Below are 16113 nucleotides of genomic sequence, written 5' to 3'. Positions count from 1 at the left end.
TGTAGCTGCGATTTTACCTGTGGCTGTACCTGTGGTTTTTCCTGTCACTGTAGCTGCGATTGTACCTGTGGCTGTAGCTGTGGTTTTTGCTGTGGCTGTAGGTGCGATTGTACCTGTGGCTGTAGCTGCGATTGTACCTGTGGCTGTAGCTGTGGTTTTTGCTGTGGCTGTAGGTGCGATTGTACCTGTGGCTGTAGCTGTGCTTTTTGCTGTGGCTGTAGCTGCAATTGTACCTGTGTCTGTAGCTGTGCTTTTTGCTGTGGCTGTAGCTGCGATTGTACCTGTGTCTGTAGCTGTGGTTTTGCTGTGGCTGTAGCTGCAATTGTACCTGTGGCTGTAGCTGCAATTGTACCTGTGGCTGTAGCTGCGATTCTCCCTGTGGCTGTAGCTGTGGTTTTGCTGTGGCTGTAGCTGCAATTGTACCTGTGGCTGTAGCTGCGATTCTCCCTGTGGCTGTAGCTGTGGTTTTGCTGTGGCTGTAGCTGCAATTGTACCTGTGGCTGTAGCTGCGATTCTCCCTGTGGCTGTCGCTGTGGTTGTAGCTATGATTTTACCTGTACTTGTACCTGTAGCTGTGGTTTTTGCTGTAGCTGTGCTTTTTGCTGTGGCTGTAGCTGCAATTGTACCTGTGGCTGTGGCTGTAGCCGCGATTGTACCTGTGGCTGTGATTTTACCTGTGGCTGTCGCTGTAGCTGCGATTGTACCTGTGGCTGTACCTGTGGTTTTTCCTGTCACTGTAGCTGCGATTGTACCTGTGGCTGTAGCTGTGGTTTTTGCTGTGGCTGTAGCTGCAATTGTACCTGTGGCTGTAGCTGTGCTTTTTGCTGTGGCTGTAGCTGCAATTGTACCTGTGGCTGTAGCTGTGCTTTTTGCTGTGGCTGTAGCTGCAATTGTACCTGTGGCTGTAGCTGTGCTTTTTGCTGTGGCTGTAGCTGCAATTGTACCTGTGGCTGTAGCTGTGCTTTTTGCTGTGGCTGTAGCTGCAATTGTACCTGTGGCTGTAGCTGTGGTTTTGCTGTGGCTGTAACTAAAATGGTACCTGTGGCTGTAGTTGCGATTGTCCCTGTGGTTGTAGCTGTGGTTTTGCTGTGGCTGTAACTAAAATGGTACCTGTGGCTGTAGCTGCAATTGTCCCTGTGGCTGTAGCTGTGGTTTTGCTGTGGCTGTAACTAAAATGGTACCTATGGCTGTAGCTGTGCTTTTTGCTGTGGCTGTAGCTGTGATTTTACCTGTGGCTGTAGCTGCGATTGTACCTGTGGCTGTAGCTGCAGCTGCGACTGTACCTGTGGCTGTGACTGTGATTTTGCCTGTGGCTGTTGTAGCTGCAACTGTACCCGTGGCTGCAGCTGTAACTGTACCTGTGGTTGTAGTTGTGATTTTACACATGGCTGTTGCTGTGGCTGTAGCTGCGGCTGTAGCTGCAATTGTACCTATGGCTGTAGCTGTGCTTTTTGCTGTGGCTGTAGCTGTGATTTTACCTGTGGCTGTGGCTATAGCTGCGATTGTACCTGTGCCTGTAGCTGTGGTTTTTGCTGTGGCTGTAGCCGCGATTGTACCTGTGGCTGTACCTGTGGTTTTTCCTGTCACTGTAGCTGTGATTGTACCTGTGGCTGTACCTGTGGTTTTTCCTGTCACTGTAGCTGCGATTGTACCTGTGGCTGTAGCTGTGCTTTTTGCTGTGGCTGTAGCTGCAATTGTACCTGTGGCTGTAGCTTTGCTGTGGCTGTAACTAAAATGATACCTGTGGCTGTAGTTGCGATTGTCCCTGTGGTTGTAGCTGTGGTTTTGCTGTGGCTGTAACTAAAATGGTACCTGTGACTGTAGCTGCAATTGTCCCTGTGGTTGTATCTGTGGTTGTAGCTGCGATTTTACCTGTGGCTGTACCTGTGGTTTTTCCTGTCACTGTAGCTGCGATTGTACCTGTGGCTGTAGCTGTGGTTTTTGCTGTGGCTGTAGCTGCAATTGTACCTGTGGCTGTAGCTGTGCTTTTTGCTGTGGCTGTAGCTGCAATTGTACCTGTGGCTGTAGCTGCAATTGTACCTGTGGCTGTAGCTGTGGTTTTGCTGTGGCTGTAACTAAAATGGTACCTGTGGCTGTAGTTGCGATTGTCCCTGTGGTTGTAGCTGTGGTTTTGCTGTGGCTGTAACTAAAATGGTACCTGTGGCTGTAGCTGTGATTGTACCTGTAGCTGTGGTTTTTGCTGTAGCTGTGCTTTTTGCTGTGGCTGTGATTTTACCTGTGGCTGTGGCTGTAGCCGCGATTGTACCTGTGGCTGTACCTGTGGTTTTTCCTGTCACTGTAGCTGCGATTGTACCTGTGGCTGTAGCTGTGCTTTTTGCTGTGGCTGTAGCTGCGATTGTACCTGTGGCTGTAGCTGCGATTGTACCTGTGGCTGTAGCTGTGCTTTTGCTGTGGCTGTAGCTGCAATTGTACCTGTGGCTGTAGCTGTGGTTTTGCTGTGGCTGTAACTAAAATGGTACCTGTGGCTGTAGTTGCGATTGTCCCTGTGGTTGTAGCTGTGGTTTTGCTGTGGCTGTAACTAAAATGGTACCTGTGGCTGTAGCTGCAATTGTCCCTGTGGCTGTAGCTGTGGTTTTGCTGTGGCTGTAACTAAAATGGTACCTATGGCTGTAGCTGTGCTTTTTGCTGTGGCTGTAGCTGTGATTTTACCTGTGGCTGTAGCTGCGATTGTACCTGTGGCTGTGGCTGTAGCTGCAGCTGCGACTGTACCTGTGGCTGTGACTGTGATTTTGCCTGTGGCTGTTGTAGCTGCAACTGTACCTGTGGCTGCAGCTGTAACTGTACCTGTGGTTGTAGTTGTGATTTTACACATGGCTGTTGCTGTGGCTGTAGCTGCGGCTGTAGCTGCAATTGTACCTATGGCTGTAGCTGTAGCTGTGATTTTACCTGTGGCTGTGGCTATAGCTGCGATTGTACCTGTGCCTGTAGCTGTGATTTTACCTGTGGCTGTGGCTATAGCCGCGATTGTACCTGTGCCTGTAGCTGTGGTTTTTGCTGTGGCTGTAGCCGCGATTGTACCTGTGGCTGTACCTGTGGTTTTTCCTGTCACTGTAGCTGCGATTGTACCTGTGGCTGTAGCTGTGCTTTTTGCTGTGGCTGTAGCTGCGATTGTACCTGTGGCTGTAGCTGTGCTTTTTGCTGTGGCTGTAGCTGCAATTGTACCTGTGGCTGTAGCTTTGCTGTGGCTGTAACAAAAATGGTACCTGTGGCTGTAGTTGCGATTGTCCCTGTGGTTGTAGCTGTGGCTGTAGCTGTGGCTGTAACTAAAATGGTACCTGTGACTGTAGCTGCAATTGTCCCTGTGGTTGTATCTGTGGTTGTAGCTGTGATTTTACCTGTGGCTGTAGCTGCGATTGTACCTGTGGCTGTGGCTGTAGCTGCGACTGTACCTGTGGCTGCAGCTGTAACTGTACCTGTGGTTGTAGTTGTGATTTTACACATGGCTGTAGCTGTGCTTTTTGCTGTGGCTGTAGCTGTGATTTTACCTGTGGCTGTGGCTGTAGCTGCGATTGTACCTGTGGCTGTAGCTGCGTGTTTTGCTGTGGCTGTAGCTGCAATTGTACCTGTGGCTGTAGCTGCGTGTTTTGCTGTGGCTGTAGCTGCAATTGTACCTGTGGCTGTAGCTGCGTGTTTTGCTGTGGCTGTAGCTGCAATTGTACCTGTGGCTGTAGCTGCGTGTTTTGCTGTGGCTGTAGCTGCAATTGTACCTGTGGCTGTAGCTGTGTGTTTTGCTGTGGCTGTAGCTGCAATTGTACCTGTGGCTGTAGCTGTGTGTTTTGCTGTGGCTGTAGCTGCAATTGTACCTGTGGCTGTAGCTGTGTGTTTTGCTGTGGCTGTAGCTGCAATTGTACCTGTGGCTGTAGCTGTGTGTTTTGCTGTGGCTGTAGCTGCAATTGTACCTGTGGCTGTAGCTGTGTGTTTTGCTGTGGCTGTAGCTGCAATTGTACCTGTGGCTGTAGCTGTGTGTTTTGCTGTGGCTGTAGCTGCAATTGTACCTGTGGCTGTAGCTGTGTGTTTTGCTGTGGCTGTAGCTGCAATTGTACCTGTGGCTGTACCTGTGCCTTTTGCTGTGGCTGTAGCTGCAATTGTACCTGTGGCTGTACCTGTGCCTTTTGCTGTGGCTGTAGCTGTGATTTTACCTGTGGCTGTGGCTATAGCTGCGATTGTACCTGTGGCTGTAGCTGTGGCTGTGGTTTTTGCTGTGGCTGTGATTTTACCTGTGGCTGTGGCTGTAGCCGCGATTGTACCCGTGGTTGTATCTGTGGTTTTTCCTGTGGCTGTAGCTGCAATTGTACCTGTGGTTGTATCTGTGGTTTTTCCTGTGGCTGTAGCTGCGATTGTACCTGTGGCTGTAGCTGTGGTTTTTGCTGTGGCTGTAGCTGCAATTGTACCTGTGGCTGTAGCTGCGCTTTTTGCTGTGGCTGTAGCTGCAATTGTACCTGTGGCTGTAGCTGCGCTTTTTGCTGTGGCTGTAGCTGCAATTGTACCTATGGCTGTAGCTGTGGTTTTGCTGTGGCTGTAACTAAAATGGTACCTGTGGCTGTAGTTGCGATTGTCCCTGTGGCTGTAGCTGTGGTTTTGCTGTGGCTGTAACTAAAATGGTACCTGTGGCTGTAGCTGCGATTGTCCCTGTGGCTGTAGCTGTGGTTTTGCTGTGGCTGTAACTAAAATGGTACCTGTGGCTGTAGCTGCGATTGTCCCTGTGGTTGTAGCTGTGGTTTTGCTGTGGCTGTAGCTGCGATTGTCCCTGTGGCTGTAGCTGCGATTGTCCCTGTGGCTGTAGCTGCGATTGTCCCTGTGGCTGTAGCTGCGATTGTCCCTGTGGTTGTAGCTGCAACTGTACCTGTACCTGCGCTTTTCCCCTGTGGCTGTACCTGCGCTTTTCCCCTGTGGCTGTACCTGCGCTTTTCCCCTGTGGCTGTACCTGCGCTTTTCCCCTGTGGCTGTACCTGCGCTTTTCCCCTGTGGCTGTACCTGCGCTTTTCCCCTGTGGCTGTACCTGCGCTTTTCCCCTGTGGCTGTACCTGCAATTGTACCTGTGGCTGTACCTGCAATTGTACCTGTGGCTGTAGCTGCAATTGTACCTGTGGCTGTAGCTGCAATTGTACCTGTGGCTGTAGCTGTGCTTTTGCTGTGGGCTGTAGCTGCGCTTTTTCCTGTGGCTGTAGCTGCGCTTTTTCCTGTGGCTGTAGCTGCAATTGTACCTGTGGCTGTAGCTGCAATTGTACCTGTGGCTGTAGCTGCAATTGTACCTGTGGCTGTAGCTGCAATTGTACCTGTGGCTGTAGCTGCAATTGTACCTGTGGCTGTAGCTGCAATTGTACCTGTGGCTGTAGCTGCAATTGTACCTGTGGCTGTAGCTGCAATTGTACCTGTGGCTGTAGCTGCAATTGTACCTGTGGCTGTAGCTGCAATGTACCTGTGGCTGTAGCTGCAATTGTACCTGTGGCTGTAGCTGTGCTTTTTGCTGTGGCTGTAGCTGCGATTGTACCTGTGGCTGTAGCTTTGCTGTGGCTGTAACTAAAATGGTACCTGTGGCTGTAGTTGCAATTGTCCCTGTGGTTGTAGCTGTGGTTTTGCTGTGGCTGTGACTAAAATGGTACCTGTGGCTGTAGCTGTGGTTTTACCTGTGGCTGTGGCAATAGTTGTATGTGAGCTACATACTAACTTTGACAGGATGTTACTGTTGCCGTGGTGACACATAAAACAGTTGGAACTCTTACTTTGACACTGTGGGGGGCTGCTGCTCCACGACCCATCACTCTGACAGTCCATCTGGTAGTGATTAAAGAACTCTCCATCCTGAGAGACACACAACAATAACAATCATGTGAAAACAAGCAACACTTTTATAAAACGTGAGTCAAGATCTGTGATCATGACATGACCCCGCCCCCCTCTCTGACACACTCATGACTGATGTATTTTATTCATCAATGAGAGTCGATGTCTTCTACATGAAGACGGATCAAATTGTGAATATGTCGCTGACGAAAATATGATGCATCTGATTGCAAAACAACTGAAGTCCAATTCTCTCCACTGTGAGACATCACAGCAGTTACAGTTACATCATACACATCTTCATACGGTGAGACACTGCGGTGAGGGTTTACAACTACATGACTCACAGACAGACATAGACCAGGGGACAGAGGACAAAAGGACACACAGACTGACTCAGTGTCTGTGGTCTAGTGACCCTGGACCTGTTTACAGAGGAGTCAGAGCACTTTGTCCTGCACTTTAAACCTGTGCCTTGTCCCACTGCAGTTATGACAGAGGCAGTGGTGGGCACAGATAACCAAAAAATTAACTTCAATAACAGATAATCAGATAAGTGAAAAGTTATCTTTGATAAAGATAGAATGATAAACCACCCAAAAATGTATCGGAAGTTACAGATAACCGAGCAATTCCAGTATTATCTCCGGTACACTTATAACTACTAACAAGCTGATTTTGAGTTTTAACACCACGATCGCTTCTGGAAACATCAAAAGCAACAATAGACCCAAACAATGAGTCAGCACTTCTGTTGTGTGTTGGTGTAGAGTAGTAGTAGAGACCTTGAAAACTTGCCAAAACAAAATTCCAGATAATCTGTGTTGCTACTTGCTACATTTAAGATGCATGGAATTTAAGAAAAGCAAACAATCAATCAATTTTTTTATATAGCGCCAAATCACAACAAACAGTTGCCCCAAGGCGCTTTATATTGTAAGGCAAGGCCATACAATAATTATGTAAAACCCCAACGGTCAAAACGACCCCCTGTGAGCAAGCACTTGGCTACAGTGGGAAGGAAAAACTCCCTTTTAACAGGAAGAAACCTCCAGCAGAACCAGGCTCAGGGAGGGGCAGTCTTCTGCTGGGACTGGTTGGGGCTGAGGGCTCAAACACAAAAACGCCTATAAACCCAGAGAATATATTCACGAGAGTTTTAGGCACTAGAGTTTAATGCTGTTGTTCTGACCAGAGTGTCTCAAATGCATTCTCCTGTCGTGAACGTACTAAGATTACCCTATCCTACCCATAATGCACTGCTGGGCACAGCATGCCCACACTAAAACCTTAAAAATTAGCGAATTACTTTAAAACTAAAACATATATCTGATATTTTCACTTTATAAATCTTCAGAAGTGACATTAATTTAAATAACTTGTCCGAAATAAGTTTGGCTAAAATTTGAACCATAAGTTAAAAATGTATGCCTCTGGATGACTTGGGTGATATTGGCCGCGTGTCAGTATGGGGTTAAAAGAAATGTTTCCTTTTTTCTTTGGTGGCTAGTTCTCCTTTGCCTGCAGAGGATAGAGTGGTTTCTTCTAGCACCAGCTCTCCTCTGTTTGCAGAGAGTAGAACTACACGTGTATACCACGTTAACGGTCTAAAAATTATCGGACACAAATTCATCGGAAGATAATTAGTCCGATAACGGTTTTCAAAGTTATCTGAAAAGATAATGTTAATATTTGTAATTATTATTATTGGTGTTGTGCTCTCAAATTGTACATTTCTTTTTCTTTCTTTCTTTTATTTATTATTCGATGACCTCTGACCTGTTGTCGCTTATATGATGACGTAAGCTAATAAACCAGAATCTCAGTCATGCTGAAGACAGGTGGTCACGTGCTTTATTTCCCTTGCTAATCGGGGCTGTCGCTGAGCTGCTGCGTTACACTTCTGGTAACAGTAAAGTTTTGGCAAACGTTTAGCGCCGAGGAGAGAGGAGAAAGTCACGATGGACCGCATGCTCCGAGAGCAAAGGGAAGCTGTTATAGCGTGCTAGCCTCGACATGTGTGTCCAGAGGATGGAGCGGTCAGGTGGAAGGTGGGCCCGCCTGGTCTTCGACAGAGATGAAAAAGGTTATGAACTCTGGGAGACCAAATTCCTGGGACATTTGCGTTTACAAGGGCTCAAAGATATGATACTTTATCAACCTAGTGACGATGATGAGACTGACGAAGAGAAAAACGCAGAGGCGTATGCTGAGTTGATACAGTTCTTGGACGATAAAAGTTTGAGCTTGATCATGAGCGAAGCCCCTGATGATGGGAGAGAAGCACTGAAGATACTACGTGCATATTATGCGGGTAAAGGCAAGCCACGTATTATTAGCATGGCTTGCTAATATTAGTGTATTAGTGCGACCATCCGGGGATAATGTGATGAAGATCAAAGCCAAAACATATCCCGCATCAACAAGTGTGCAAGATAAGAACATGGCAGACATGGTGTGCTTCAAATGTGGGATTAAAGGACACAAAGCTAGAACATGCCAGCGAAAGCAGTGGTGCAGCTTTTGTAAAAGTGCTACACACAGAAACGCAAACTGCAGATGCAGACCGAGGCGAGATAATGCCAGACAGGTGTCTGAGGAGGAAAGTGGAAACACGGCTTATGCTTTCCTGATGAGGGACGCAGAAGTGGACACCTATCCAGGGCGAGGAGTTGACGCTGGGGCAACATCCCACATAATCACGGATGAGACAAAGTTCAAAAGTTTTGATGCAAGCTTCAAGGCAGAGACTCATTGTGTGGAGCTGGCCAATAGAACCAAGTACCAGGGAGTGGCCAAGCAGTGTGGGGATGCAGAGGTGGTCCTGATCGACACCAAAGGGCAGCACCATGCAGCCACACTGAGGAGCGCTTTATTCATCCCTTCTTACCCACAGGACATCTTCTCTGTGAAGGCAGCTACGGCTAGTGGAGCAACGGTGATCTTTAAGGACGGAAATGACGCCCTCAAACACAAAGATGGTACTGTTTTCTGTTATGTGTCGACGCGGATTGAGGAGCGAACCTGCGTCAGACAGGACCCAGCGCTAAAAATAACCAGAAAGCGGTTCCAAACAAAAACTATTATACACCTGTGTTTAAAAGTGTAAAAACATAAAAAAAACAACGTCCCTCTGGTGGAGTGATCCGCGGCTCGCTCTCCAGCGCCCACAAGGATTAAAGCCGGCGCTCCTGGACTTCCTACCACCGCCAAACACCCCCCAGGTGGACACGACAAACTGATTCTCTGTGAAGCAAAGAGACGGTGAGGTAAATCAACAGATACAACTATATCTTCCAATAAACACACGCTGCCAGCAACACACTCAGGTCAGTGTCCTTTTTTTACTTTATGCAAATGAGCAGCCTCTCACAACAAGTGGAGGATCACTTATCCTTCACGCCACAGCAGTGAGAAGCAAACTACGCAATTCTCTTTACAATTCCAGTACACTGTAACAAAACACCAAGTTACTATCAACAAGTACTTAAACACTTAATTACCTTTCGTGTGTGCTGACAGCATGTGTCCTCACCCCTCCCTGCTTCACGGGCTCGATGTGTCAAACCCAGGCGCGGTCATCAGCGTCTCACAAACGAACGTCACAAGGTCGAGTTCCCGGCAGTTCTGCTTGAATCACACATGACTTAAATGCAGAACGCCATCCAATTATCTGCTTCAGCTGCAAGTCGTCCAGGTTGCATGTGAGCACCAATCACAGGTGCTTTCCATGATGTTGATGAGGGTGAAGACTCTTCAGCCAGCACCTTCTTCACAGACAAATCAGCCCTCATGCCACCTGGAGAGCAAAGAAAAGAAAAGAACACCAAAACATCCAGCCACGCCCCCCCAACACACAACAGTACCCCCCCATCAACGGGAAGCCTCCCGGCGACCGAACAGACCAGGCCCGAGAACAGCCCCTCCCTCCGGGGTCCATGTCAGGAAGCAGACGGCAAGACAGGCACCGCAGCTGGAAGGCCGGCTGGAATCAACAAAAGCCCCAAAACATTCCCCAGAACAAGTCCACTCACACAAAAAAAAACATAAAACCCACCCAAAACCTCCCCAGGGGACCGTCCCATCAAACCCCGGGAGGAAAAGAAAAACTCCAAAACACAAAAACCCAACACAGTCCCACAACACAGTACAAACGTAGATGCATAAAAGAAAAATAACAAACAACCCCCCCAGAATGACCTGCAGAGCCCAACCCCCCCTCAGAAGGCCTTCATTGCCAGTTCCAGGAGGAACAGCCAAAACCGTGATCCCACAAAGGTCCCCAGGTATACATGGAGTGAAACGGTGCCCCCCAGGGGACCGTATCATCAACCCCAGGAGGCACCCTCCCCACAACCCCGGAACCCCAGATCCGGTCACACTTGGCCGGTCGGTCCCAAGCCAATTCCCCCCCCCAGAGGACCGTCCCATCAACCCTGGAGGCGGAACCCGGAAGGAAACAAAATAAAACCAAAAACCAACCCCCGGAGGACAACCAAAAACAACCCTGGGGGGATATAAAACGACCATAAACCCCGTTGCCCTCCCCGGCACCCCGAAAGACCCCAGGTCCCTCCCAGAGCCCTTTGGCGGCTCTATTTTGGCAAACGGCTCAAAATAGTAAGCCGGAGAAGGGAACAGGTAAAAACTAACCCAGCTCCAACCCCAAAGCGCAGCGGAGAACCGGAAATACGTCCGGTGCCCCAACTCGACCATACCCCAGCCACTCGGGAGGGGTGGAACTACCGAAATGGCAAACAGCAACAGATCGGCCCACCCCTCCGACAGAGGCATGTCTCCGCTGCACCACACCCCGGCAACACCCATGACAATCGGTCCAAAGGCTCACTGAGGCTGGAGTGGAACCGGGCCCTAACCAAACCAAAAAGAACGCCTCTAACACCCCCCCCCCCCCCCTAGGTGCAGAGGTCTTCTGAGAATGCTCAGCGTGACCAACCTGCACCACCCCACAACCCACAAGACAAGCGGTCTAAGGGCAAGTGAGGTTGGGGTTAGGAATGTAGAGAAATAAAAACAACAAAACAAAATGACCCAACAACCCAAACAGAAAATACCTAAAAACACATACACAATTGACAGGTAAGTGAGCCCAGGCGGGCTTCTGACCGCCTATCACTCCACCAGATACGCCCCTACCTCCCCAAACAAGTATAACCCCTGATTAAAGAAACCAAACATTTACGTGTGCTAGAATTTTTTTTTATTTATTTATTTATTTATTTATTTATTTATTTTTTTTTTTTTTATGTGGGTTCTTTTGCCTGTCCCAGAACACTTGGAGTTACGTCACCGTTATTTCTCTTGACGCTTACGTGTGGGGGCAATACAGGAATCTCGACTCGTCCGAGCTGCATGGGCTCGTCAATAGGAGGAGCCGGAGATCCCGTCGGAGGAGCCGCAGTGGGGCGAAGAAGAGGCGGCCCAGCTTTGTGTCGGGGAAAGCCCCGAGACAAAAAAAACCGCTCTAATGGGCGTCCTCTCTCGCGTCCACGCTCCTTCATCCGATCATCTAGACGAATCACCAACGATATTAGCTTGTCTAAATCGTTTGGCTCATCACGGACCGCCAGCTCGTCTTTTAATGACTCATTTAACCCGTCCACAAATACGCCTCGTAAAACTGCGGCATTCCAACCTGTGGGTGACGGAGTTATCGGCACCGATATCGATGGTGCCGCAGCTGGAGCAGCAGGAAGCAGAACAGCTTGCGCTGCAAGCTCCGTAACACGGGCGTCTGTTTGTTTAATTTGGTTCGCGAGATGCTGTAATTGCTCCCGTATGTTCTCCAAGTGTTCCTGAACTTTTTCGACAAAAGGAACCGCTTCTGCCGCTGGGTCCATTATGGAATGGCCGGGAACTACTGTTATGTGTCGACGCGGATTGAGGAGCGAACCTGCGTCAGACAGGACCCAGCGCTAAAAATAACCAGAAAGCGGTTCCAAACAAAAATTATTTATTATACACCTGTGTTTAAAAGTGTAAAAACATAAAAAAACAACGTCCCTCTGGTGGAGTGATTCGTGGCTCGCTCTCCAGCGCCCGCAAGGATTAAAGCCGGCGCTCCTGGACTTCCTACCACCGCCAAACACCCCCCAGGTGGACACGACAAACTGATTCTCTGTGAAGCAAAGAGACGGTGAGGTAAATCAACAGATACAACTATATCTTCCAATAAACACACGCTGCCAGCAACACACTCAGGTCAGTGTCCTTTTTTTACTTTATGCAAATGAGCAGCTTCTCACAACAAGTGGAGGATCACTTATCCTTCACGCCACAGCAGTGAGAAGCAAACTACGCAATTCTCTTTACAATTCCAGTACACTGTGTAACAAAACACCAAGTTACTATCAACAAGTACTTAAACACTTAATTACCTTTAGTGTGTGCTGACAGCATGTGTCCTCACCCCTCCCTGCTTCATGGGCTCGATGTGTCAAACCCAGGCGCGGTCCTCAGCGTCTCACAAACGAACGTCACAAGGTCGAGTTCCCGGCAGTTCTGCTTGAATCACACATGACTTAAATGCAGAACGCCATCCAATTATCTGCTTCAGCTGCAAGTCGTCCAGGTTGCACGTGAGCACCAAGCACAGGTGCTTTCCATGATGTTGATGAGGGTGAAGACTCTTCAGCCAGCACCTTCTTCACAGACAAATCAGCCCTCATGCCACCTGGAGAGCAAAGAAAAGAAAAGAACACCAAAACATCCAGCCACGCCCCCCAACACACAACAGTTTTCCCCATTAATGTGCTAAACAAATTGTACTACCTTCCTACTACATCAAATGAAGGTAATGACATGTGTAATGGTTGTTTTGACTTACAGACATGGCACAAAATACTCGTCATTGTAACCATGATGATGTACAGAAATTGTCAAAAGTGGCTGAAGGTATGACCATTAAGGGTAAAGTAGAAAAACCTATAGCACCATGTGAAGTGTGCATTCAGGGAAAGTTTGTTCAGACAAGAAACAGGGAGCCTGATGCTGGAGCCAAAGAAGTGTTACAGCTGGTACATACTGATCTAGCAGGGCCTATAGATCCTGTGTCCACAGATGGTTACAGATATGTGGTTTCATTCACTGATGATTATTCCAGTGCAGTTTTTGTTTACTTCCTAAAACAAAAGAGTGATACTGTCTGTGCAACAGAGAGATTCTTGGCTGACACTGCCCCCTATGGGAAGGTCGAGCATATTAGATCTGATAATGGGACTGAGTTTATGTCAAAAGACTACCAGTCACTACTAAAAAAAAAAAATGGCATTAGACACGAGACATCTGCGCCGTACTCACCACACCAGAACGGCACAGCAGAGCGGAACTGGAGGACATTATTTGACATGGCTAGGTGTATGTTGATTGAAAGTGATCTGCCAAAAACATTGTGGCCATTTGCTGTACAAACAGTGGCAGTAATCAGAAATCAGTGTTTTAATAACCGCACAAAGCAAACACCATATTATATGTTGACTGGAAGGAAACCAGATGTTTCAAGGATGCAAAAATTTGGGTCTGTGTGCTATGCTTACAAGCAAGACAAAAAGAAACTGGACACTAGGTGTGAAGAAGGAGTGTTCATTGGGTATGACAAAAACAGCTCGGCTTACTTGGTTTATTATCCAGACAGTGGTAAAGTCCAAAAGAACAGATTGTTAAAATTTGTGGAACAGCAGACACAAACAGGAGTAACATCGGATGATGACGATTATGAGAGAACCAAACCTGTCTACAAGCAGGCACCAAAACCGAGCATGTCCTTAGAGACTAGTTTACAGGAAGAATCAGAAAAGCCTGTGATGGATGGTGAGGCACAGGTTAATGAGTCTAACAGTCCAAGGTATCCAACCAGAATCAGAAAGAAGCCGAGTTACCTGGGTGAGTATTATACTGACATGGACAGTGATGATCAGGTGCTCACTAACATTGACTATTGTTATAGACTGACCTGTGGAATACCACAATCTTTCCAGGAAGCAGTGGAGTCATCCGACTCCAACAGCTGGATCAGAGCAATGGACAATGAGATCGAGTCACTGAGAGACAATAAGACATTCACACTAACCACTTTACCCAGAGGCAAGACTGCAGTGGGGGGTAAGTGGGTATACGCAATCAAAAAGAATGAAGATGGCACTGATAAATTTAAAGCATGTTATGTGGCAAAAGGATATCAAATCAAATCAAATCAATTTTATTTATATAGCGCCAAATCACAACAAACAGTTGCCCCAAGGTGCTTTATATTGTAAGGCAAGGCCATACAATAATTACAGAAAAACCCCAACGGTCAAAACGACCCCCTGTGAGCAAGCACTTGGCAACAGTGGGAAGGAAAAACTCCCTTTTAACAGGAAGAAACCTCCAGCAGAACCAGGCTCAGCGAGGGGCAGTCTTCTGCTGGGACTGGTTGGGGCTGAGGGAGAGAACCAGGAAAAAGACATGCTGTGGAGGGGAGCAGAGATCAATCACTAATGATTAAATGCAGAGTGGTGCATACAGAGCAAAAAGAGAAAGAAACACTCAGTGCATCATATAGTCAAAAGTATGGAGTGGATTATGAGGAAAGATTCTCTCCAACAGCAGATATGACCAGTGTGAGAGTACTAATGCAGAAAGCAGTTCAGGAAAACTTACTTTTACACCAGATGGACGTTAAGACTGCCTATCTCCATGTGCCCATAGATTGTGAACTCTACATTGAGCAGCCAGAGGGGTACAAGATAAAAACACATTCTAAAGAAAAGCTGGTTTATAAACTTGAAAAGTCACTTCACGGATTGAAACAATCCGGTCATAATTGGAATCATATGTTACATTCATGGCTGATTGAAAATAAGTTTGTACAAAACCAATCAGATCATTGTATTTATACAAAAGAGACAACAAATGATAAGATCATAATAATAATCTGGGTTGATGACTTACTCATAGCAGCAAGTGATGAGAAGGCAATGAAAACAGCCAAAGAAATGCTCACTACTAAATTCAAGATGAAAGATTTGGGCAAACTCAAATATTTTCTAGGTATTGATTTTGAACAATCAAATGAATATGTAAAAATGTCACAAAAGAAATATGTTGAGAAGCTATTGGAAAGGTTTAACATGCAGGACAGTAAACCTCGTTCAACACCCTGTGAACAAAAACGTAATTATACAGCTGATGGAAATGGGCTGAAGGATGTGCAAAAGTACAGAGAAGCAGTAGGAAGCCTTATTTACTACTTGTACAAGACCAGATTTAAGCTTTGTAGTAAGCAGGCTATCCCAGTACTTTACCAGTCCTACAGAGGAACAATGGGTTACTGCTAAACATGTACTCAGATATCTGAAAGGGACAAAGAACAAAGTGTTATGTTACAGGAAAAGTGACAGTAATAAAATGGGTATTTATGCCTACAGTGATGCTGACTGGGCAGCAGATGCCATGGATAGACGCAGTACTACAGGATACTGTACATGTCTAAATGAAAATGGGCCTGTTGGGTCTTAGAAAACCAAAAAGCAGCCAACAGTAGCGTTATCTACTTGCGAGGCAGAATACATGGCACTCACGGCAACTGTACAGGAGTGTTTGTATCTGACACAACTACTCAAGGGTTTTGATAAATGTGAATTTGCATCACCCAAAATCCTAGAAGACAATCAAGGTGCTATTGCATTGGCTAAAAATCCAGTGAGCAGGCAAAGATGTAAACACGTTGACATCAAATATCACTTTGTAAGGTCAAATGTGAATGAAGGAAATGTGACATTACATTATTGTCCAACACAGAAGATGTTAGCAGATATAATGACAAAACCTGCTACAAAGCATAAGCTACTGAAGTTCTCTAAACTTCTTTTTGGGTGTTACTAAGAGTGTATTACCTTGTATGTTTTGGAATTTTTCTACTTTTTCTAACAGAGTCTGGCAATCTGAGAGCAACTGGGGGTGTTAATATTTGTAATTATTGTTATTGGTGTTGTGCTCTCAAATTGTACATTTATTTATTTTTTATTTATTAATGTTGAAGACAGATGGCCACACGCTTTATTTCCCTTGCTAATCGGGGCTGTCGCTGAGCTGCTGCGTTACACTTCTGGTAACAGATAATCCGATAATGAACACTTTATCTTCGATAATGATCAGTTATCGGATTATCGGACGTGTGCCCACCACTGGACAGAGGACAGTTCAGTCATCTGCGGGGATGGTCACACTGGGCCTCACACTTTGAGCAGTTGTATCAGGCTGAGCCTCCTGCTGGAACACCAGGGTTCTTCTGGCAGATTCTCTAGT

The 16113-nt window shown here is 46.9% G+C and overlaps 1 protein-coding gene across 1 annotated transcript in view; it reads right to left on the bottom strand.

Annotated features, from left to right (window-relative positions):
* Positions 1 to 16113, bottom strand: part of masp1 (mannan-binding lectin serine peptidase 1) — a gene marked incomplete at its 5' end in the record, with an annotated part of 168716 nt that overhangs the window by 56045 nt on the left and 96558 nt on the right. The window contains one exon of the mRNA XM_034165552.1: positions 5745 to 5823. Coding sequence (XP_034021443.1) covers positions 5745 to 5823 — 79 coding nt within the window. The remainder of the gene's footprint in view (positions 1 to 5744; positions 5824 to 16113) is intronic.

Source organism: Thalassophryne amazonica, unplaced genomic scaffold, assembly GCF_902500255.1.
Source record: "Thalassophryne amazonica unplaced genomic scaffold, fThaAma1.1, whole genome shotgun sequence".
Taxonomy (NCBI): Eukaryota; Metazoa; Chordata; class Actinopteri; order Batrachoidiformes; family Batrachoididae; genus Thalassophryne; species Thalassophryne amazonica.
This window is presented reverse-complemented; position numbering and strand designations above follow the sequence as displayed.